Source organism: Mercurialis annua, linkage group LG5 (assembly GCF_937616625.2).
Source record: "Mercurialis annua linkage group LG5, ddMerAnnu1.2, whole genome shotgun sequence".
NCBI lineage: Eukaryota > Viridiplantae > Streptophyta > Magnoliopsida > Malpighiales > Euphorbiaceae > Mercurialis > Mercurialis annua.
Genome location: NC_065574.1, coordinates 6,621,720 through 6,647,269, shown reverse-complemented (window position 1 = coordinate 6,647,269; position 25,550 = coordinate 6,621,720). Strand labels below are relative to the sequence as shown.

The 25,550-nt window shown below is 32.7% G+C and overlaps 3 protein-coding genes across 4 annotated transcripts; all 3 read left to right on the top strand.

Annotated features, from left to right (window-relative positions):
- Window positions 1-903: 903 nt before the first annotated feature.
- LOC126683071 (alpha-galactosidase 1-like) lies at window positions 904-6,716 on the top strand. Of its 2 annotated transcripts, none has more exons than XM_050378899.2 (15): window positions 904-1,135; window positions 3,519-3,577; window positions 3,739-3,795; window positions 3,908-3,942; window positions 4,119-4,222; window positions 4,315-4,390; window positions 4,480-4,538; window positions 4,652-4,717; window positions 4,808-4,891; window positions 5,001-5,065; window positions 5,158-5,240; window positions 5,331-5,421; window positions 5,516-5,565; window positions 5,670-5,831; window positions 6,415-6,716. In XM_050378899.2, the coding sequence occupies exons 1-15, from the start codon at window positions 972-974 to the stop codon at window positions 6,505-6,507; spliced, it is 1,248 nt and encodes a 415-aa protein (XP_050234856.1). In that variant the 5' UTR covers window positions 904-971; the 3' UTR covers window positions 6,508-6,716. The 2 variants fall into 2 exon arrangements, with proteins under 2 accessions (XP_050234856.1, XP_050234857.1); XM_050378900.2 differs by having other exon boundaries at window positions 906-1,135; window positions 5,691-5,831.
- A 722-nt stretch (window positions 6,717-7,438) lies between these two features.
- On the top strand, window positions 7,439-9,883 carry LOC126679800 (uncharacterized). Its single transcript, XM_050374780.2, has 8 exons — window positions 7,439-7,914; window positions 8,008-8,095; window positions 8,382-8,467; window positions 8,589-8,667; window positions 8,748-8,807; window positions 9,303-9,424; window positions 9,525-9,596; window positions 9,698-9,883. The coding sequence occupies exons 1-8, from the start codon at window positions 7,598-7,600 to the stop codon at window positions 9,798-9,800; spliced, it is 927 nt and encodes a 308-aa protein (XP_050230737.1). The 5' UTR covers window positions 7,439-7,597; the 3' UTR covers window positions 9,801-9,883.
- A 3,546-nt stretch (window positions 9,884-13,429) lies between these two features.
- Window positions 13,430-25,041, top strand: LOC126680642 (sphingoid long-chain bases kinase 1). Its single transcript, XM_050375790.2, has 8 exons — window positions 13,430-14,395; window positions 14,488-14,859; window positions 17,693-17,786; window positions 17,870-17,907; window positions 18,292-18,438; window positions 21,291-21,390; window positions 22,854-23,794; window positions 24,531-25,041. Exons 1-8 carry the CDS (start codon window positions 13,922-13,924, stop codon window positions 24,678-24,680), a joined length of 2,316 nt encoding a protein of 771 aa, XP_050231747.1. The 5' UTR covers window positions 13,430-13,921; the 3' UTR covers window positions 24,681-25,041.
- Window positions 25,042-25,550: the final 509 nt, after the last annotated feature.

Sequence of the window (25,550 nt, the reverse complement as noted above, 5' to 3'; positions counted from 1 at the left end):
CATTTTGGTTCTTCATGTTTGAAAATCAAACGACACGTTTCTCATTTTTATTTTCGCCAACGATTTAAGTCAACTGAGTAAAAGAAATGACAAAAAAAACTGAGTAAAAGGATAAGTAAATAAAAGTTCACTCCAATCCTTAAACATATGACACATCTAAACAAAAATTATATTGCTATGATATTTAGCGAGTTAACGGCTTGAATTTAAATTTTAAATATTTTATTTTTTTAAAGTTTACTTTTTTATTAGTTTAAAAAACTAAATGAAATATAAAGGAAAAAAATAAAATTTATTAATACATTGAATTTCATAAATTTATAATTTTTATTTTGTGTTAAAAATAAGTGTAAAGACTAAATTTAATTTTAATTTTTTTTTATTTCTCTTTTTGCTAACACAAAAATGGACGAAAAGACAACATGTTGACAAAAATAAAAATAGAGGATCATATCATTTGATTTTCAATAAAAAGGACTAAAATTTGAATTATGATTTATATGAGAGCTTTATAGTAATTTAGTCATAATAATATTATCAATATTAATAATAGAGTGTCAGTCGAGAACAGTCCAGTCTACGGGTTTTTGATATTTGGGTGCCTCATAGGCACCCAAATTTCCATTGTTGTGCCTCTTTTGGAATTAATTCCAAAAGAGTGCCTGGACCCACATGTTCCGCATTCTAGAAATGCGGAACATGTGGTGTTCCGCATTCCTAGAATGCGGAACACCACTAATTTTGACCCAAATTAGTAGTGTTCCGCATTCTAGGAATGCGGAACCCCACATGTTCCGCATTTCTAGAATGCGGAACATGTGGGTCCAGGCACTCTTTCGGAATTATTTCCGAAAGAGGCACTTATCCGGAAATTTGGGTGCCTTTGAGGCACCCAAATATCAAAAACCCCTCTTCTCTGATTCCTTATATCCGATTCCTTTCATTCCACAAATAGCAATAATCAAAATTAGATGAAGCTGGAGATGGAAATAACTTCAGCAGTTCTACAGCTGCTGCTGCTGGCGGCGGCGGCGGCGGCGGTGGCCGAAGCATCGCCGACGTCATCAACAACACTTGCTAACAATTACAGACGTAACCTCCTTGCCAATGGTCTTGGCATCACTCCTCCCATGGGGTATGTATTTCTAGCTCTATCTCGTTTTTTTCTTTTTAATTATTTTTTACTCAGTACTCCATTGATCGGCGAGTTTTGTTTTTCTGCTCATAAAAAAATTTATCTTCAAGTTTTCGGAGTGATTCAATAGTCATTTGCTTTGGTTTTGAGCAAATCCTGAACTTCTTTTACTGTTTCACTAGTAATTAATTTTTGAAAATTTACTCAGAAGCAAAACAATAGATACAGATCTTTTTATCATTTTTTATCATTGTGATATTTAATTTGAGCCAGAGCTGGTTCATCTGACAATTTACATTATACTATCCCATAAACTAAAATTTTATTTTATTTTATTAAGTATTATAGTACCATATTTGGAAGAAAAACTAAAGATAGCAACAATGAAACATTAATTGATGTTTTATATTATTTCAGTATCCTATGTTCACAGGCAAACTGAAAATAAAATAATAAAAACAAATCAAATCAAATCATTAAAATTGTAATGTAACCAAATAACTGATCATTTGTTCCTAAAGTCATTACTAAAAACAACTCATATTTATTTTTAAAATTTATAATCCTATTAAATAGAAATAGTTTGAATAAATAAAAGATGCTACTAACTCTAACCTAAAACTTATGACTTCTTAAGTTATCAAAGAAAAAAAAAAGCTTATGACTTCTTAAAGTATTTTTTTTTTGCCAAAGTATGACTTCTTAAAGTAGAAGTAGGAGATGGATTTTAATGAATTATTCTTTTATTTGGGTGGAAGGTAAAGTACACGAGTGAGAGTTAATTTTTCATCTGATTAAAGATTTAATATATGAGATATGAGGTGGATATTACTAAAATATCTTTTGCTTCTTAATTAATTTTTGTTGTTACATGCACTACAAAAATAATTTCATTAAGAAAAACAAATTGTAATTTATATATAAATAAAGTTCATTATTAATATTTTAAATTTGGTTAGAAAAAAGTTATCAAAATTATTTTATTTTATTTAAATTGAATAATTCATAATTTAGGAAATATCAGTTTTTCAATCCATTTTGGAGAATTTGAAACTCTAAAATTCATATTCCATAGTAAAGACTTTCTTTTCCATGAAATCAAATATAGATACAAGTACTGACCAATAAGTTATAACTTAAGTGGTATATGCAACATTCTGCTTAGGTCGTAGGTTCAATTTCTCATACAAGCACTTTCCTTCCCCAGAACTACCATTTACGGATTATTATACCGCAAGCAAACCTGATGAAATCCATGTATATAGTACTATAAAGATAAATGTTACGAATTCTTTGATGAATGTTATTTTGGTGGTATTAACTTTTGTGATGATATGGTCATTTGCTTTTGAATCTGTAGAATATGTGAGTCATTGTTGGTTTGTTGATGCTATTCATGCAAATAATAGATAGGATTTGTAGTATATGCAAAATATGAGGCAATGTAAATATGGTACAATTGGAGGCGGTTTATTTAGCAATGCCCTGTTCAGTGGCAGAACTAGGGTTGGGCGAAATGGGGCGGCCGTCTCACCCGGTTCCGAGATGTCTGAAACCGATGTACCAATATTATTTTATAGATGATCGAATAATTTTAAAAAAAAATTGAGCCAAACAAAATTATAGTTTGATCTACTTTTTTTTAAAGTCAAACTACTGTTCGGTCAAAAAAGTCGAACGACGTATAGCTCGACTAAAAAGAAAATCACTCCACGTGAATATTTCTGATTCTACCACCGGCCATGTCCATTAACATTTTTTTAGTCAAACACTAAGAAGAGAAATTTATTAATCTGAAAAACAGTATGTACTTATTACAGAGAAACACAACTCTATTATACAATCATAACAGGCAAAAAATTAACAAGATATTTTGCCATTTCTCAATTAACACATTTGCAATAGGATTTTGAGACTTCTGCATCCCTTCATCCATCTTCAACAAAACTGCATCTCTTATCATCGTTTGCACCCATTTCTCTAACTGCTGTTTATTATTGAAGATAATTTGACTTCCTTTCAGTCCATATGCAATAAATAATAGCACATAATATAGTTCTTCTAACTCTACACAAAAAATGCTCTTTCCATTTGTTATCCTGATAAACTAAGCGATCTTCCTGCTCTAGCTCTTTGTTTGTCCATGACTCCATGAATATCACAAGCTTCCATACATTTAGCCCAAATAGCTCTGCTGAAAACACAATCAGAAAATACGTGATCCGCATTTTCTTCACTACTATTACATACAACACTGTTGATCTTGCACAAGCCCTCGTCTGAACAGTCGTTCGTTATTATTATTATAACCACGAGTCCTTTAATGTAATTTATCTTTCTAGTTTTAGTATGATTTTATTTACTTTGCATTGATCATCCCCAGGTGGAATAGCTGGAATCACTTCAGTTGCCATATAGATGAAAATATGATCAAAGAGACTGGTATACAATCTTTGTACTATTCAGTTTTATATCTTCATAATAGATTTCCCTTTTAGAAATTATCATCAACCATATAATAGTTTTTTTCCCCTTAACTGTTCATAGATTAAAAAAAAGTCATTCCAAAGGATTCCGCTGATGGTATTTTGTTTATTTTACAGCTGACGCCATAGTTTCAACCGGTCTTCATAAACTTGGTTATACCTATGTTAATATAGGTAATGTTAGCCATTGCTGCTCTCTTTTTAAAACATTGCTATTTCTACCTCTGTTTAATCGTTTGCACAAGTATCTAATTTACGTGTTCTTCTATCTTTTCCTTTTCTATAGATGATTGCTGGGCGGAAATATCTCGTGATGCGAAGGTTTGCATCTTCATCTTTTCTCTTCTCCTAATTTTGTTTTATACCAAGAAGACTTAGCCTTGTCTAGTCACCAAAATTTGCTGATAATTTAAGTGACACAAAAAGGCTAAAAACCAAAAGATTGGCATTGTCAACTGTAAAACAAAGTAGCAACACTGATAACTGATAATTTCCAGGGTAATCTTGTGGCGAAGAAGTCCACATTTCCATCTGGCATTAAAGCTCTGGCTGATTATGTCCATGGCAAAGGTCTTAAATTAGGAATTTACTCAGATGCAGGGTAACATAATTCTACCATATAATGCAGGTATTTCATGTACTTAGTCTAGTAAGACGCCTGAGTAGATAACTGCATCCGCCTTTATGTGGCAGGTATTTCACATGCAGCAAAACAATGCCGGGATCTCTTGGCCATGAAGAACGAGATGCTAAGACATTTGCTTCATGGGTATGTTAATAATGACCTCTATTTATCTAAAAATTCAACAAAACAATGTAGCTGTGAACAGTACTTAATGCACCATGTATTGTTTGCAGGGCATTGATTATTTGAAGTATGATAATTGTTTCAATGATGGTACAAAACCAACTGTAAGGTAATTACCTGCCACAAATATTGTTCTTTTGTGCTCTGAGTGGTCAAGTAATGGTTCACCAGAATCACCAGATTGAAGTACTAGTATATGTTTTCCTCAATTATTCTGTATAGGTACCCTGTAATGACTCGTGCACTTATGAAGGCAGGTCGACCTATTTTCTTCTCGCTTTGTGAATGGTAAGCCATTCCCCATTGACTTCACTCTTAAACTTCTAGTCTTCTTGTTGATACTAGAAGCATTTTTTATCACCTCTTTATATTGATCAGGGGAGACCTGCATCCTGCACTTTGGGGTGCCAAGGTAGGAAATAGCTGGAGAACCACCGGTGACATTTCTGATAATTGGGAAAGGTACAATTAAACTTTCAAACAGTCGGTATTTGAGGACGAAAATCCCCATTCAGTTCAGGAATCCTTGATTGCCATTCATTTTTTTTCTTTTTTGCTTTTTTTTTTGCAGTATGATGTCAAGAGCAGACATGAACGAGATTTATGCTGACCTTGCAAGGCCTGGTGGTTGGAATGGTTCGTAGTTATTCTCGGATTACGGTAAAAAACCTCCGAAACTTGCAGAATATAACTACTGAATCTGTTTATATCTTATCCTGGTGGAACAGATCCTGACATGCTCGAGGTCGGTAATGGAGGGATGACAAAAGATGAATACATAGTCCACTTCAGCATTTGGGCAATGTCCAAGGTATAATTCTAGCTGAAGCTATCTCGAGGCTCTACTTTAAAAATGTGAAAACATAATTTTCGGTTACATACAGTTTATATTTTTCTGCAGGCACCCCTTCTTATCGGTTGTGATGTGAGGAATATGACAAAAGAGACGGTTGAAATTATTACCAATAAGGAGGTTATTGCCGTTAACCAAGGTAAGATATATGTAATTCTGTACCATTTTAATGTATCTGCTTTGTTTAACATCAATAGCTACGTTAGATAATTTCGGGTTACTGTTTATGGCAGATTCACTCGGTGTTCAAGCTAAGAAGGTTAGAATGGAAGGTGACCCCGAGGTAAATTTATTGGCCATGAAATTTACTAGCTAGGGGTGAGAAAATGGTCGGTTCAGTTATAAACTGACCGATATAACCAAAGTCAAATTAACTGATCGAATTAGTCTGTTAATTTGGTTAACCAGATTTGGGCAGGGCCTCTGTCAGGCTACAGAGTAGTTGTTCTATTGCTCAACCGAGGGCCATCGCCCAATTCCATTACTGCCGAATGGGAGGACATTGGACTTCCCTCGAATACTGTTGTTGAAGCAAGAGATCTGTGGGAGGTATTATTTTCTTCTCTTTTTCTCTTTATATATATATACTTGATACGAGCAAAGGTAATTCCGGTCCTTAAATTTGTAGAACAAGCTCGTATAAATTAATTTGGCCTGTTTTGACAATTTAATCCATAATTCTTCAAAAGAAGGCCAATTGCATCAATTCGTATGTTTGTAGAGCGCGTGAACAACAATGATGGACATATCGAACATAATCGTATTAGAGAATTAACATAAGATAATAAATAAATGAACGCCAAAAATATATTACCGCTCATTAAAAACGCAAGAGTGGATGTAACTAGCTATTTTTTGCAAAATTATAGAATAAATTATTAAAATTTCTCACGATTGAGTGTTCTTAATCCGCAAGTTAAAGGGAACAGAATGACTTATTTGTTCATTTATTATGTATATCATCAAATTTCTAATTGGTTTCTGAGCCAACTGCTAGTATAGTAATCTTGACTGGGGATTTCTTTTATTCTTAACTAATAAAAATTTAATACGTATATTATCGAACTCTTATCACTAATTTTACGGTTAGATATAATGATTTTGTTTGATTATTTGGTATGTGTTTATGCAGCACAAGACACTTAAGACGCATTTCGTGGGGAACCTTACAGCAACAGTTGATTCACATGCGTGCAAGATGTATATCTTAAAGCCAATCTCATAGAGTTAAAACAGCAATACCTCTGCCATTTTGTAACACAGAATTGGAAAATAAAAATACCCATAGCCAAAAAGTTTCCATTTGTAGTATCAGAACATTTGGGTAAAAATTATGAGATAACGTCAAATTAATAAAAATAATTCAAAAGCAATTATATTAAAAAAAATCATTATTAATATAACAATAACAACTATATACATATTTATTGACTACTTTTTTAGATTGATATTCATTATATTGAATATATAAATTATGTTATGAAAAAAAATCAATAAAGATTGATTTTTTTATGCATGTGGCTTATTCAATCGGTAGAAATTAATTAAAAACAATTTTTTAAAAAAAATTATAAATAAAATTCAGGGTTTAATTTGTTTTTTCTTTACTAGTATAACGTTGTCGGGGCGGAACAATTTTAAACTTTTTAAAATGTTAGATTTTTTTTTTATCAAAACTCATTTTAGAGTTAATTTATTCATTATATGGAATATTTTTCTTTAGTTTTTTTCTATTTTAGTTTATCACAATGATAGCTTATAATTTTGATCTAATCACTCAAACATATTTAATATTTTTTATGGTCAATTTTTTTAATCTTGTCAATTATAGTTTAATCTTGATGAGTTTTTTTATGCTAATTTTGATATGTTTCAATTATTGATTTTTTCATTTAATATAACTAAATTTAGTATTTTGTCAATCAAAAGATACTTATTAAAATTGCTGTAACTATCAAAATTTAAAAGTTTGATTATAAATTAAAAAATTACAAAAATTTAATATTTTTAAATTAATATGTTTTTAAATTGAATAATTATCTATAATGAAATTGTACTACTCATTAAAATTAAATCAAAATTCATAGAATTGAAGGTTGTATCATTAATTAAAAAAAAATTGGTAGCTTTTGATTGATTATGACTATAATTTATACTTTTTCTACCATCTTCACTCCAAGTTTTGAAGAAAAAAATTCTATGCTCACTCACTACTGAAAATATTTTCTCATTCAAATTTCCCCCATTTCTTTTCCTCTCAAAGCTAACCTTTTAAGCTGGCTGCAACGAACAGCTGCGTCAAAATAAAATAAAAAATGTCAGTTGCATTAGGACAGGAGCTACGATTTGGATGGAGTTGCTGCAGCACCAACTCCTTCCCAATGGGGAACTGCAACACCCAAGGGAAGCAAACGACTCGTCGTTCCTTTCTATTAATCGCCTCTTCTTCATCATCATCTTCTTCCATAAATGGCAGTAGCAGCAGGAATTCTGCTAACAACGACAATCAGAAGCAGACCGGAGCATCGGTGGTGTCAGGTACAACGGCGAGAGGGCGGCGGCTACTCAAAATCAGAGAAGAAAAGAGGAAAAGAGAATACGATCGTCTTCAGAATTATCCTTCCTGGGCCAAGTCATTACCTTCTTCTATGTGTTTGTTTAAATGCCTCACTGAATATCTTATTTCTCTCATTATTATTTCTGAATGAGTTTGATGCTGATGCAGAGTCCTTGAAAATGCTTGCAAACACGACGACGAGCTTCGAGCTGTTCTTGGTGATAGCGTTGGCAACCCCGACCTCATGAGAAAAAGAGTTATCTATTCACATTCCTACTCGAGAAATTCTTGTGTGAACCCAGTTCACCAAAGGATTGTTAAATATCAATTTAAGAATATGACACGAATAACCAATTGTTAAATAGCATTATATCCTAAATATATGAAAACGCCAATTAATATGCTATTTAATGATTTGTTATTCATATTTATTACGCCATGTGTCATTGAATTCATAGTTCATAATTCTACAGTTCACCACGGATTTTTCCTGTGTTCTTTTGTCTTAAAATAAAATTTCAATCTTGTTTTTTCTTTGTCAGGTTGAAGAAAGAGTTAGGACGAAAGGTCGTAACTTTTCCAAATCTAAAACTGGTTCAGTTCTTGCTTTCAATGTCAGCTTTAGAGAGTATGTATCCATTCTTAATGTTAGTTTATTTATTAGTATATTATTTGGGATTATTTTTAGAGCAAAAATGGAAACAAACATGAATTTTCCAACATTTTTTTTTGGTGGCTTGCACTTGCAGCTTCAATCCTGTGGATTCCTACATATGGTTTGAACTATTCGGAAGTCCAACTGATCGGGATGTTGATCTTATTGGCAGCGTAACTAAGATTCTTGCTTTTTCTATTATCTGATCTCAAGAAAAATTGAATAGAACCTGACATGGACAAATTTTATGCAGACTGTTCAATCATGGTATGTAATGGGGCGTCTAGGAGCCTTCAATTCTTCAAATCTGCAGGTTTGGTTCTACCCTCTGCATCTCTCTCGCATTATTTGATGTTCATCTTTCCCTTAATGTCTCATTGATCAGTTACATAATAAGAACAGTTCTCCACTTGTTTTAATTACTCCTCCTGGATAGACCTACTATAGAATTCATTTCACATGAACATAATCAATTCCCCAAAGCTTAAAAAATGGAGTTACTTAAATGAATTTCTAACTAAACCAAACACAACTATATTCATTTACAAATGAGTTTTACAAAATTTAGTGGAACTCGTTTGAGCCAAACGCGCTAGTTTACATTTGAGGGCTACTTTTCATTCAATTGTGCTATTTAGACGAAAAAGATGATAATTAGGTAAAGTCGATGTTTAGCATTGGTTTAATAGGCTTGCAACCTGTAATTTGTCTATGCTCTAGGCAGTGCTGGGTAAAACAACATTCCTTTTTAGTCTATCTGTCAGACTGCTAGCCCAACTGAAAGATGTTAATGGTACTTTAATGGCAGTTGGCAAATCAGTCGATGGAGTACAATCCCCTCTATGATGTAGAGAAGGGCTCTAAAGCGATGCCATCATCATTCCATGATATAAGTGACGTTGAATTTCAAGATAACTGGGGCAGATTTTGGTATAAAATCCTGGATTCTATTGTTCTTATCATTTCAATAAAACAATATGTTATTCTGGTGCTTGGATATGGCTTATTAAAATGCGTATATCTCTCACAGGGTAGATCTCGGTACATCTGATTTTTTTGCCATAGATGTGCTTCTCAACTGCTTAACTGTATTGAGTTCAGAGTACGTTTAAGGCCAAAGGCCGACTTTTCTTTATATAATTCACCTTTAACTGTTTTTAATTCTTTGCTTATTGGGTGTATACGGTCATTTCTTTTTGGCAGATATTTAGGTATTAAACAGGTAGTTTTTGGAGGCCGTCGATTAGGTGACTGGGAAGAGGGGATGACAGATCCTGATGACGGGTACAAATATTTCAAAATCTAAGTTTGTTGATTGTAACATTTGTTTTCAATTGTTTACATGTTGTTTTATAGTATATCTTTGGAAATATATGCATGATTGTAGTCTCTCTTGCTCTCCTTAACCTTTTCTTTCGTAGTTTAGTCATTTTTTGCATTTATAAGCAAGTTGGTAAATGGTTGATATTATATTCAACTGAAAGTTTGTGCATTGTATTTCTGAGACCTATACTAAGATGAAATGTTTGTAAAAACTGATGGAAGTTCTAGTTCTTTTTTTTCCTTCCAAATCAAGGAAGTTCTAGTTGAGACATCTGGTTTTGTTTCACGTGGTAGCCGCTAAATTACTTGCTGTGGATTTTCGCTTAGTATTGATGCAAGTGATGTAGTCCATTGTCGAGAATTTTTTGGGTGAACTTAGTTCATGGCACCGAATTGTGAGCTTTTTATTTATAGTGTTATATGTAGCGTAATTCATTGAAAATAATCGATCATTCTGTAACATTTATTTTTAATTGTTTTAGGAAATGCATTTAATTCTGATTAAAAAAACCATCTATTGATAGATTATTTTCTGTTAATTAAGTCATGTATTATTAATGGGAAGTTCATAATCTTAAATGGTGAAGTAGGTTCATCTAAAAATTTATTGACAAGAAAACCCCATCATATGCATCAATACCTAAAATTAATAGGTCTTTGAGTTCAAATCACTAGTAGGAATAAATTTCTTTAATCCTCGTAAAAAAAGGTAATGAAATTGTTAAATAGACTTTGTTTATCCGTAGATAGAGCTAATGCCATTTTAAAAACATTTATATAGAATTTGTCTATCACGTCATTCATGAACAGTGGAAATGATATTTCAAAATATCATTAATGTGATGATAATAACATAATTTAGTTAATTTAATTTAATTTCTTATAAATTTATTTTTTAAAATATTATTAGTTCTCCCCATGATTGATGTAGTTGAGTTAGATCTAAAAATTTCTCAAGTTATTGCCTAGTTTTCAACAAAAGAAGTTCATATTCTCCTAACATTATTTATACTTAAGGCGACTTTTTTAAAACCTTGAGTTTAAGGGGAATTACAATTAAATCTAAAAAATGCACTATTAATTTTCATTTTCTTACTTGATACTCCCTCCATTTCTAAATATATGAGTTTCTGAAGTTCAAAAATATCTCATATTATGACTTTTTGAGGAATTTCAAAATTTGACATCATTGTTTTTATCTAAAATAAACCTCAATTAATTCTATCTATTTATTTAAAATAGAAGTGATGTTACAACTTACAAAGACTTTCAACTTTTTTTTAGACTTTTCATATATTTTATATTCCTTATTCTCATCTTGTCAATATATTAAATTAATTAATCTTTTTAGAAGTACAAAATAAGTAATCAATAAACAATAATAAATAAGGGTAGTCTAGTAATTTAGAATATATTTATCCCCTTCTTAATTTGTGTGTCTTACTCCAAAACGGCATATAATTGAGAATGGAGGGAGTATTTTACTTCCACATATTTTATTACTACTTCAAATTTTACCCTCAAATGTACAGACCAAAAGCTAATCAATAACAAATCAGGTTAAATTAATTAGTTTTTTTTTTCATTAAATTAAAAAAAGAGGCAAAATAGTATTTTAACTAGTAAAAATGGGATAATATATATTTTTTATTTAACTAATAAAATACAAGATCAAACATGAAACCCAACTGGAATCGTATTGAATACTAAGAGTGTGCATCGATTGATTCAGTCTGGTATTATAAATATCAAAAGCGCTCGATTTTTGAAAAATAAAAATCGCACCGAATTAAGAAGTAAAATTCGGTTAGATTTTTGGCTTAAATGGAATACAATAATATTGTCATTTAAAAAAATTTAAAGGTAAAATGAAAAATAAATACAATATTAGGAATTAAACATAAGCTAAATAGTAATATATCATGCATTTGGATTTATATACATAGATGTAATTTAAATATTTAAATTTTTCGAAATTAAAAACCAACTCAGTTTAAAAATTTGCATTAAACAAAAGAAACCTATTATTTTTAGTTCAGTTTAGTTTTTCTTCATATGATCCGTTGCATCCACGTGATTTATTTAAAAATTGTGAAAATATAGTTGTCACCTTAATTTCTTTCAGACTGTGATTTAATTTAATATCTTGAAAATAAACGAAACGTGCTTGGTTCATTAAAAGTAAATAAAAAATAAAAATGAAGAAGAAGCAGAATAGTTTGCTTTTGTTGATGTTTATTTTATTAAAATTCAATTAAGAGTGATAAGATAATGTCTCATTCATCAACAATTAACCATTCATATAGGTAGCCACTAGCCGGTTTAGCCCGTCGACTGAAATTAGAACTGACTAAATTAAAATCGGACTTGAACTGGTCAAATTCTAAACTAGTCAAACTCGGATTGATCAAACTTGAAACCGAGCCAAATTCGGCTCGAAAATTATAGGAAGGCTGTTCTGATCCGTTTCGAATTTCTTGAAACCGAAACCGCAAGCTCCGATTCCAAACCGAATTTAAAAGTAAAATTAAAATTATGTGCTATCATTGTCATTAACTCATTATATACTTAAAGAAACACTAACCTAATAGTACCTAATTTCCTCTTTATATAACCTCTTTCTTTAAGTAGCCTCCTTCCTCGTCATTTTTTCAAATTTTCTTTATGTCTCCACTTTAATTTTAAACTTCAACCAAGCTCTTTTATTTTATTTTCTTCAGTTTCTTATAAAACATACTATTATTTATTATTTCTTTGACTTTTTTCATTTATTTTCTATGTTTATACTTTTTCTAAATTAATTAAAAATCTTTAAACTTAAAAATAATTTTAACAAATGTGGCCATCTCTACTCAACCCGCATCTCATGACCCATCCATGAAAATGTGTACCTTTTCATTTCTATGAAAATTAACTTAAAATTTTATAGACTAAATAAATAATGACCTGGATCATATGAAAGAAATTCAAAATTAATTATTTTTCAAAATACCTGTATACTTTAATTCTATATTATTAAATTGAACCTCAATATTTTTAAGCAGTTATTAAAGTGTTTTAAAAAGCAGACCAGACTTGTCGTCCACAAGGATTAAATTGAAAACCGGCTAGCAGTCCGGTCTAAAAACTGCAAAAAACAGAATTGTGGTTGAATCAAGTTGGACCGAGTTGTCCCAGGAAAACATGATTGGACAAATAGTTAAAGTGATTAAATGGATGAACCGCTAGTAGAACTGGTTAAACCGAGAACCGGTGGCTTAGCGGTTTGGCCACCACTTTAATTTTTAACACACTGATTTATATTATTTGAATTAAAAGCCCGTTTGGTCAAAAACATACGGTCGCTATTTAAAAAAAAAATACTACTTTTTTTTAATTTTAAATGCTTTTTTAATTATTTAATTAGTCTAAAGTTATTGCTTTTTTTATTGGTAAAGTTATTGCTTTTTAGTATTAAATATAATTAATAATTTTAATAAATAAACAAAGGTAGTATTTTTTTCCATTAAATAAAGTAAGCTTTTATATGTAATAAAAAGTTTAATGTGCACATATTAATGTTTGTGAAAGAAGGAGGAGTTGCATTTTTCAATGAATATAGAGGTAGAATTGAATTTTCAGATTAAAAATAATTAAAAGACAATGAAATATGGACTCATTAGTCATTACCGCAGCTGCACAGAAAATAAAAAAATTTAAACGACGAAGATAGGTTTCATCGTTTCAACTTTCAATGACCAACCTTCTTCTTCGTGTACCTGCTCCTACTCATCCAATCTAACAACCTGCTATCGTCAAGATCCAGCGGTGCAGTTTCTTCCGGCTTAATTTTAAGTGAGTTTCCCGATTTACCCCTGGTTGGACGTTGTTGAAGCCAATTTTCATCTGTTTAATTTTATGATTATTAGCTGATAAAGACGAATGAATTAGAAATTTAGAATTAAGGAAGTTTTGCATTGCAAGCTGATCCGATCAAATTGTGTATTTCAGTAGGGTTTTGAGATAGATAGATAGATAGATGAGAAAGTAATTTGAGAAATCCCTAGAGTAGACTCCCGAGTGTTTTTTCTTGCGAATTATTATTGTTAGAATAGGAACGGAGATATGCTGCAGAAGAGTGCGTCGAGGAATAGCAGCAGCAGTGCTACTGCTGCTGGTGTTAGTAATAGTAAATCTGTGCTTCATCATCAGCAGTCTCTGAGGAGGTTGGGATTTTGTTCCCAAATATCGACTGCTGGGGGACAACTCTCGTCCCCGATTGTTTACCCTGAGAAACGCAGTAAGAAGGTGAAGGCGTCTGCTAAACCTGATGAGGAAAAATCTGCGGTTATTGTGCAAGACCATAGGATTGATATAATCGGAGGAGACGAGAAATCTGATTTGTTGGGGTGCGTTGTGTTCTCTGGTAAGCTTATTTTAGATAAGAGAAAGACCAGTTTCCAGGATAATGCTACCGCGAAAGATGGACAACAGCAAAGCTCTGTTGATGTGTTCAACCAAGAAGCTGTTGATGCTAAACTTACTAGTAAGGCTCTTGTTTGGGGTTCTCACATGTTGCATCTTGATGATGTTATCTCGGTAATTGAATTATTTCTTTTCAACGAAAATGATTCATTTTGCATTAAGATAGAGGATACAAGATTTGACTCTTTTCCATACTACATTTTCAGGTATCATACAATGTTGGTCTCAGACACTTCACCGTTCATTCTTATCCGATGAAAAAGGGTTCTTGTGGTCTATCTTGTTTTATAAAACCTAAGAGAAGTCGCAGGGACTATCGCTTCTTGGCTTCTAGTGTCGAAGAGGCAATTCAATGGGTTGGTGGCTTAGCAGATCAGCACTGTTATGTGAATTGTTTGCCTCATCCTTTGGTTTCATCAAAGAAGCAAGCATCTTCCGAGCTACTTCCTACAGATACTCCTCCCGAGTTGCTCTTTAAGTGTAAGAGTCCACCCAAAATGCTTGTCATCTTAAATCCACGCTCAGGACGCGGTCGATCAACTAAAGTTTTCCACAGTATCGTCGAGCCAATATTGAAGGTCCGTTGTTTCTTTTAAGTTTTATGTTTTTGTCTAATTGTCTATTGGTTGTAGATGAATCTTACGTGTCTCTGCATGTGATATCTCACTCAACTCAACTGAATTTAGACTTATTCCCAAGTTAAGCAGTCCGCTACATGGATTCAATGTGACTTAATATGTTCAACCTTTGTAATTAATCTACAACTCACATGACAAAACTATCTTAATCTATTTTCTCGTAACCTCTCCTCAATAGAACTCCTACTTGTTTCCGATTATATTCATTCTTTATTCTATCAATTCTTTTATAACCGCATATGCGTCTTACCATTCTCATTTCATCTACACTCATCTTAGAAGTGTGTTGCCCTTCCGTTATCCAATGTTCACTACCATACGTCATAGCAGGTCATATTGCAGTATGGTAAAACTTGCCTTTCAACTTCATAGGAATATGTTGAAGTGGAAAATCCCACATTGGTTGTGTGTATGAATGGACATGTGTTTAAATATTAGTTGGGCACCTCCACTTGATACCAATTGGTTTTAAGATGGAATCTAACATGGTATCAAAGACTTGTTCATTCACACAATTTGAATTTGGCCCGGCCCACGTGAGTTGCGCGTAAGGGGGGATTGGTTACTCGGCCCGGACACGCTACGCGTGAGGGGGAGTGTTGAAGTGGAAAATCCCACATTGGTTGTGTGTGTGAATGGACATGTGTTTAAATATTAGTTGGGCACCTCCACTTGATACCAATTGGTTTTAAGATGGAATCTAACAGAATATTTCGGTCACATCGCAGCACTCCTCCATTTTAACCATTCTGCATATGATACCTGACTTGCATAAAAATCCATTTAATTCTAAATTTGATTGCTGATCTAAATTTTCGGTACAAAATGCTTAGAATATAAACCTGTCTCCCTCACCGTCATCTTCTATCCTTCAGTACACCTGAAAATGGCAGTAAAAAAAAAGATCATCTTCATTGGCATATTATGACATGCATTGATTCTAGAGTAAATTGGTCTTCAGTTGAAAATGGCTAGCTTGAGGTGTCAAAAGCATTTTTTGCCTGTATCTTAATTATTAGCTATTCTTCTTAATATAGTCCCTATGATAGGGTTAAGAAGAGGGTTGCAATTGGACAGAGTTGACTCAATCTTCTCAAGCTTTAAATTGAGATCCAATGATGTTTTTTATAGCCGTCCAAGGGGCTTTTCATAGCTGTCCATATGAATGGTTTACTTTTGGATGCTTCTTTACTTGAGGTCTATAATTCATTTTAGAAATTCAGGGTTCAAAAGTCTAATTGAACTAAGATTATCTTTCAAACTCATGTTTAGCTATATGTAGCACAACTAAACTAGACATGATCATTAAATTCAACTCAAACTTTTAAGATAGCTTAGAATGAAACTTTTAACAAACTCGAGTCACCTTTGAATGGAGCTTAACTTAGGATTTTGTAAAATGTAATTTTACATTTTAGGTAAGACAGTAATATCATATTCAGTGTTTGTGATTAAAAAAAGAACTAATATGAAATAGTTAAATATATTAGGTTTTCTAAATATTCTAAATATAATATTGTGATATTCAACCTCATGATTGATTCTTTTTTATGCTATCTGAGTGTGAAATGGACTTGATAAAAGTCGAGCCTATTTAAATTATTTTGAGATTCAAATCTGATTCGCCTCTTGTTAGGATGTTTTCCCTATGTATTTAAAGTAGACATATAGAACCTAAGTCTTAACGGCTTGGTTTTACTTCTAACTTATTCCCATTGATATTTTCATTAAGTATCCTTCATGTTCATGCAAATAAAGATAAGATACCCTTTGCCTACCTATGGTACTGGGGAAGGGGAATACCTCTCGTATAAGATCTTTTGTTCCTATCATTCAAATCATCTTGAGCATCACATATAAGCTCTTATCAGCCGTTTGATGTTGAAAGCTTAACATCCCCCATATGCTATAGAGTCACCATTATGTTTATCCTTCACTATCTTCACTTCTTCTATCATTGCACAACTAAACCATCATTGAGTCTTTTAATTTGGGAATGATGAAGCTTTTGATTCTTAAATCGCTGATTTGTAGATGTTTACGTGATTCACAACTTGTCATCATATTAAAATGCATGTGCCAAATTTTTTAATCATTATTTTACTCTGCTTTAGTTGCTCTATGCACTAACTTACATATCAGTTTCAGTGCAACATTCCCTGATCCATGATTAGGTTAGATCGCCTTTTCAAAAGATTTCTTCTGTGCTTATCTCGTAAAGCATTTGAGCTTAAATGAACATACACAATTCCTCCTTCGCTTTGCAAATAGTAGCTAAGCACGTTAAGGGCATTACCTGTATACGAATTTTTATTAACTTGATTTCTTTCAAGGAATTTTCAATTTGGCCTAATCTTTACATATCAAGAACCATCCCGACTGAGTTCTTTATATTTCAGGCAATTAAACTCTTCGTACACACGCATAAAATAAAACTTTTCAGCGGAACTGCTGCTATTGATACAGCTCTTTCTGCAATATTTCCTATATCATTTTTTTGAAAAGAATTTAATTAGAAATTGAATGAAATCTCCTATTATGATACATTTCATTAGTTATTGCTCTGATGAATCTTCTTGTATTTTAACAAGTCAGTTATATGATTGTTTACTGTGCGTGACACTTGCAACTTATGTAGCATGTTCCCTTTTTTTCCTTGGTATCTATGGGTGTAGTGGGACATGTTTTTTACATTCTAACTTTTCTTGCTTTACTTGTTGGGAAGAGCTTAGTGATTATTTTTTCTAACATTAAAAAGTGCAAACCATGACAGCTTGCAGGGTTTAAATTGGAGGTTGTGAAAACTTCATCAGCTGGTCATGCTAGAAATCTTGCATCTACCGTTGACATCAGCACATGCCCTGATGGTACCAAGAGCAATACTATAGGCTATTTTTCTTACCAATTATACCATTCTTACCAATTTACATAATATTTAACATTCTTTCAGGGATTATTTGTGTTGGCGGTGATGGAATAATCAATGAGGTGAATTTATCTTGAGCTTTATTTATGTTTTAAACTTTTGACTTATCTAAACTATAAAGTTATTACTGCTCAATTTTCAGTGGTATACCAATTCGTCATTTAGTTTAAATATTTTCGGTTTTGACATAACTACTTATTTGGTTGAACCCTTCTCAGAGCATGAGTTGAGTTATTTAGTTCTCTTTTGTTAAAAAAACATTTTCCCCAACACTACTGGTTCTATTTAATTCATTACAATTAAATTTTGGTGCAATCTTCTGATTCTTGTTATTATGCGTGCTTGTTGAGGATCCCTGCAGAATTAGCATATCTTTGTAGACTTAAGGCTGTGTTTTTATTTTAGTTTCTTGAACAAATAAAAACTTGATGTACTGTTATTTATAGGTTTTAAATGGTCTACTGAGTAGAGATAACCAGAAAGAAGGCATATCCATACCAATTGGAATTATACCAGCAGGTTCAGATAATTCGCTAGTTTGGACTGTTCTGGGAGTAAGAGACCCAGCTTCTGCTGCCATAGCAATTGTGAAGGTACTTGACTAGTAACTTTACCTAACAACTCTGCAAATGTGTGATTGTCGTGAAATTGAGTATCAAAATTTTGCCTCACACATGCCAAACTGATCACAAATCTTTCCTCTCTTTGATTGTTAATTCATGTATCATCCTAAACTTTTAACCTATCGGCTTTATATTTTTAGTTTCAACCATCTAGCATCTAACTGCTTAAGTGATGCATGGTAACTCATATATGAAAAGGTTTAAGAATTTTGTTCTTTTTATCAGTGAGGAAGAAGGATGGAGAATATATTATCTTATATAGTAGTTGGCTAGCTGCATGTTCCTATTCTTATTTAATTCAAAACTCTATTGGCAATGTTTGTCACTTTTGGAATAGTGGCTGTACTCAATCAAACTTAAATCAACTAAGCATTATTCCCAAGTTAATTGGGGTTTAGCTCTATGGATTCTCCTCTTCCATACCAAACAATTATTAGCAATATCTTCAGAAAAATTTAGAGTGAATCGTGGCTATAATTAAAAGTACTAAACTGATTGATATTTATTTGGTTATCTTTCCGAATTTTCTTTTATTTAGAAACTTTTTCAGATTTGTTTTTGTGCGCCTACATATAGACTTGTTTTTTTTCTGCTTGTGAACCATTTTTGCTGTGTGATCGAAGGTTTATAGTTGAATCTGGAGTTTGTAATTTTAATATAACACCATAAGTTTTCAACTAAATTCTAGTTATCTGATCTTCTTTTGACTAATCTCATTTATCTCATTCTAATAGTTTACTTAGCCGTCATACATTTAATCCAGTATGCCAGGTTGGCATATTTTGATATCTCAATCTTGAGTTCTCTATACTGCTAGATATAAAATGTATATGTGGTTGCATTAGTGTGATAATTTCCCTAGTCTCCTGTTTCTTATCGGCTATCTCCTCGGAGCTTTTCTTTCCTCTAATCTTTCCTTATTTTGGGGAGGAGTTGACTGTGGTGGCAGTGGTTGGGATTGTGGTATGGTTGATGTGGATTTGTGTAACCATATGTATGAAGAGAGTGTCAAAGCCGGTTCTAACGCCAATAACTTATTTGACACATCTCCGATGATGAAATACTGCGGTAAGATCGACTGGGCTTTAGTAGGTATTTGTCTTGTTCTGACTCTTCTTTATAGGATATTCCTCTAGGCAAATTGCATTTATGCTATGGTTATTTTTAATTTCATTTTCTTGTTTGAAACATATTGTAATTCTTTTTGGTTTGTATTGGAGTCTAAGTGTTTTAAAGATCAAAATTAGTTTATATTGTCCTAACTCCTAAGATTTGGATGTCATTTGATTCACATATAATATAAAAGAAGTAATGCAGTAACTATTCCTTGGTCATGGAATGACTATTCTTCATAAGCACTCAAGAGGGGTTTTTCACTAATTTTAAAAAAGTTATATTGTACATTCAGCATTTGCAGTGAGAAATTGACATGATTGAAAAACTTTTCTTAAAACAATCACTCACATTGAAAAAAATATTCTTTAAAACAATTGCCCGCCCTCAAAATTTGATCTGAAATTAAGAGGAGCTATCAAACGTGGGGAGCTCTATCGTTATTTTATTTTTAGTGTACTTTGTTTATCATTGGATACAAGTGATTGCTATTCATCCAATGGTGATAAGTGGATAAAGTAACAATTACACTGTAAAATACAAAGTAACCATAGAAGACACCATCAAACATGGATTGATTATTCTCTTATTATTTTCTCCATGAGCTTAACAAATCTTTGACTCATCGGATCCATGGTAATCGGCATGCTTAGTATATAAATCTTAAATGAGAATATGCTGCGAGTAAGTTAATTTAATTTTGTAATGCAATTGAAATCTAAATAAAGCTTAAAATCTATTATTCTTTTGATTTTTGGTAAATTTTAGATCTATTTAGGTCCATTTTGTACATCACTCCAATATTTCTGGCAGTATTTTTTTTAATATATATATCAGGCCATGATGTACCTATCATTTACTTTTTAATAGTTTCTCTCTGCAAAAAGAGCGAACAAGACTTGAAGCGATGTGCATTATTTATCAGTAAGAACATCATTCAACAAGATTTCAATTCTGTCCTACAGTCCTAGGTATTAAAATAATGGCATTTGATTGTTTATTAATCTTGGTGTATCTTAATGGCCAGGGACAAAATTAATATTCCATTGAGTGCTCTGGTCTCGTATCATGACCAAACAAATATGCATTTCATGTAAAAAGTTTTTAGCAGCTATTGTGAACTTGATTGTTGAAACATCTGTTTTTCTAAAATATCCATGACTTGGCAATTATAAACTTATATGTCTGATTATTTGTTGTTTTCCAGTGAAGTATTCCTTAACAGAGTTGTAAGTTTTTAGAAGTGTTGCTTGTTTGTTATTAAGAAAGAACTCATACCTTATGCTGCAGGGACATATCTGCGTATGAGGTTTCCAGTCGGTCAAAGTTTAAGACCTATGAATGTAGACTAGTTGTGAATTCCTTGAATAGGGAAAAAAGAAGGCTAAATGACTCGGCAAGAAGCCCGCTACAGTAGAACGATTGCTAATGTAGTAAAACCAAATATGGACCAATTTAGTTGTGAGATGACATTGATTACCAACTGTTTAGCTTCTTCTTATAATATTTTAAGGCAATTACTCGGAACCTGAATACTAATTGAATAGCTACTTGTCTGCTATCATTTTCCTCTGCTGCAGTGTTCATGCACAGGCATGTGCTCATCAATTTTTAAGTTCCGAAATTGCACATTCCAAATTATTCTCCATAATTATGTTTGGGAAAAAGTTCGACTTCACACAGTTTACATGTTTTTTAATTTATTTCAGGGTGGCCTTACTGCCACAGATGTCTTTGCTGTTGAGTGGATTCAGACGGGTGTTGTTCACTTTGGGATGACAGTTTCGTATTATGGTTTTGTTAGTGATGGTAAGTTCAACATTGTCTATTAATACATTGTGAAAGTACTAAAAGATCTTGGAAGAATATTAAAGTTCATTGTATTTTTATCTGAGGTGGCCATATAGTATAAAATGTTTGAAAAACCAACTAATTCCAATGAACTTTTTTCTTGCTCAAGGGAATGCATTAGAAATTGTTGGAAGCATGGAAATCACTCATGCAACTAATAAAAGAAACTCTAAGGATCATTTACCAGGCTTATGCAATTATCTTAGTTAACATGCACTACATAAAACCTTAAACATGTTTCTTGCATAAGTTGGAAAACCCGAATTTAATTTATGAAATCTACGATTTGAGTAATTTTTGAAAATTCATTCATGTCATTTATGCTTACATGTTAAGGAAATATTAATAATAGAAATTAGATGATTTAAATCTTAGAAAGTAATCTGCGATCATTTAATGGTTATAATTTGTCGTCCTTTGTATTTTGTATAATTATTTGTTGCAGTTGTTGCAATTGTTTCTGCAAATTTAGCTAGTAGTAGGGGTAAATGGCTACTTTTCTGTTATGCTATACTTTGGACTGTGATGCACGGAAACTTTGAGGCAGTTGAGTTTCTTAGTTTTCGAGGCGTTTTAATATCCAAATTTTTTTCAAACTTATAATGAAATGCGTCGGGGGTGTTTTGGTAAATACTTAAAATTAGATATTCGTTTCCTGGTGGAAAGCTTATTTCTTGTTAAAAAAATTAGTTATTTGTGTTTTATAACTCTTCTAATTTATGATGCCCTCAAACAAAAACTCTTCTTCCTAAAAACACAATTGTGTTCTTCTCTTGATTTATGTATATTTTTTTTACTTCAAAATAATAATTAATTCTTGATCTATAAAGAGAGGATACAACAAATCTTATCTTCTTATTTTTGTGAGATTGTATTATATTTTTAATATGAATTGTGAAACTTTTAGATATTAATTTCAATTATGGTTATGGAATTGATAGACATGTTTTTTTATTAACTTAAATTTTGAATTTTTTTAAATAATTTATTTTTAAAAGTTCAAGCCGTTGGGTGATACTTCAAAAATAATTTATTTATATCCAACACATTTCTGCACGCGAATGTCCATTAAGTTTTATCTCTAACAGACTTGATTGCACAGTTCATTTATATGAAAATGTAATTTTTTATCAATAAAATTTGATTTATATTAAATTTTATAATTTTGATATTATATTCCTACGTTTTTGTTATTTACACGTTTCGCTCATATTTATGTTTCTTATATTCTCAAAGAAAGCTGTTTCGCAGTTTCCATGAAACCTAGCTTTGCCATATATCGACTGAAGATAATATAGATAATGTATGCATTGGTTGCGAGAAGGACGCTTGAACTTGAGTTTCTTTGAAGTTGATTGATTGCTAAATATGTTTAAGAAAAAAATTTCTTGACCTTTTTTACATTTCCCTTTGCGCTGCAGTGTTGGAACTATCTGAGAAATACCAGAAACGCTTTGGTCCTTTGCGTTATCTTGTTGCTGGATTTCACAAATTCATATGCTTACCAAAATACACTTATGAAGTGGAATATCTTCCGGCATCAAAAGTTGATGGAGAAGGAAAACAGTCTGAACGAGAGGTAGTTGACATGTCAGACTTGTACACAGATATTATGAGGAAATCAAACACCGAAGGGATGCCGAGAGCTTCTAGTTTATCGAGTATTGACTCGATAATGACCCCTAGTCGAATGTCTGGGGGTGAGCTGGATACAACCTGCAGTAGCACTCATGCTAGCACTGAACCATCCGAGTATGTGCGAGGCTTAGATCCAAAAACAAAACGTTTGTCATCTGGAAGGAGTAATATAATAGCAGAGCCAGAAGTTATTCATCCACAGCTACCACTGTCAACAACTCCAAACTGGCCAAGAACGAGGTCAAAGTCTAGAACAGATAAAGGATGGAGTGGATTGACATCCTCACATGATCCCTCTAGTAGATGTTCTTGGGGAAATGCAGCAACAAGTGATAGAGAGGATATATCTTCAACATTGTCCGATCCAGGTCCGATATGGGATGCTGAACCCAAATGGGATTCTGAACCTAATTGGGACCTGGAAAACCCAATTGAATTGCCAGGGCCGTCAGATGATGTTGAAGCAGGAACCAGAAAGGAGGTTGTGCCTAGGTTTGAGGATAAATGGGAATTGAAGAAGGGACATTATGTTGGCATACTGGTTTGCAACCATGCTTGTAGATCGGTTCAGGGTTCTCAAGTGGCAGCACCAAGAGCTGAGCATGATGACAATACCATGGATTTGGTCTTAGTTCATGGTAGTGGGCGACTAAGGCTGTCGAGATTTTTCTTGCTAATGCTGACCGGTCGACATGTTTCATTACCATATGTTGAGTACATAAAGGTACGGGCATGTGCTTGAGAGATGCTTTTGCACTATCAAAATCAAAGTTTCATTCTTGGATCCTGCATTTTTAGCATTAGGAATTACAAATAATCTACAATTTAACCTAATACTAATTTTACCTGTTCATTTGACTGAAGCATGCAACAATATGTATCACAAGCTGCCTGAGCGCGTATCTGGTACTTTCTGCATTAGCAGATTCTACCATATTTATGATTGGAATCTGTGCCCCCACACTATACATAATCTGGGTCATTCAAGAATGAAAAAAAAAACAATAGAGAGAATGAAAATTCTGTTCTGTTTCATTTCCGGTAGCTATACAGCTCACTTATTTGCATGTTCACACGAGAGAACTGAATTGACACTATTTCGTATTTGTTCTTTTTGGAAAAGGTTTTGTTATTAAAAGCCATTGCCTTCACTTGTTTGGCTCATCTGGCTTAGTTAATACTTTTTATGCACAAATGTGAATATTTTGTTGTATGAAAATCCATGATCCTCAAAAATATTTTGCTGTATGAAAATTCATGAAGATGTCAACTGTGGTCATTGATATGGAGGGAATTGGTCGAAATTTGCTCTTGAGAAGTGTTTAATCTGCACATCTAATTGCAATAAAGTTATGGGGAGTTTTAGAATTTAATCTGGTCTGTCTGTGGATTGGTGTCGATACCACCATATTCAAAGTGAAGTTGATTTGGTTAAACTCATCTAACACTTGCTTCTGCAGGTGAAGTCTGTGAAGATAAAGGCCGTAAAACACACCCACAATGGTTGCGGCATTGATGGTGAGTTTTTCCCGCTAAATGGGCAAGTATTCTCTTATCTGCTGCCGGAACAGTGCAGACTCATCGGTCGCCCTGCAAGCCATCACATTTAACATACTTGAGCCATCTTTTTGAAATCGGAAAGGTTCCAGGGTTAGTTTTCCGATATTTTCATGTTGTGATTGGTATAAATGGAGAGAATATCCTTGAACCGTCTTTTTTTTCTTTTGCTTAACCCCCGATTTTAGCCCCATGATCGTGCCATTGCACATGTGAGGTTTTTGTAAATGTCTTCTGCGGTGATGCATTGGTAGTCTGTTGTTTATTGTGCACTCATTGTCGGCACGAGCAGATCATTGTATTGAAATTCTGCCTTAAACAGTTTTCTCCCTTTAAGGGCCCTGGTTGTTAGCTTGTATACGGCCGACTAAAGATGTTAATATTGTAAAGTAAAGAACTCTTGCTTTCTGTTCACATGGGTACCTCTTCAGATTTCATGTCTTATCTGCCCCTTTTTGAATACAACTTCAATCTAGGAAAGAGCTGGAAACTCGAAAGGGTCGGCTTTTTTGAAGCGTTCCTCGTTTTTTTCCCTTCTATTCTGATAGTTCGATCAGTATTGATAAGTTGAGAGGATTAAAATTTGGTGGCTAGCTGTAAACCTAGGACATGTGAGATAGACAGGTATCATTATCCAATTCCTATTACAGCTCTCAAAATTCTCATTTGCTGATGTTCCATTGTCTGTAATATGGTGCAGTTTATTGACAAAATTTAGTGTTTTTTCATTTGAATGCAAATTTTTCATTCAGAGAAGCTTCTCTCGAAAGAGAAATATCAAGAAGTAGCATTAGAAATTTGAAATTATCAAATGTGGATTTGCTCATTATATTCTTAAAGTTGTATGTAGCTTTTAATTAGAGATGAAAAAAAAAGTATGTTCCCTATACAAAGTTTTATGAACTAGCATTTGTGATATAGAT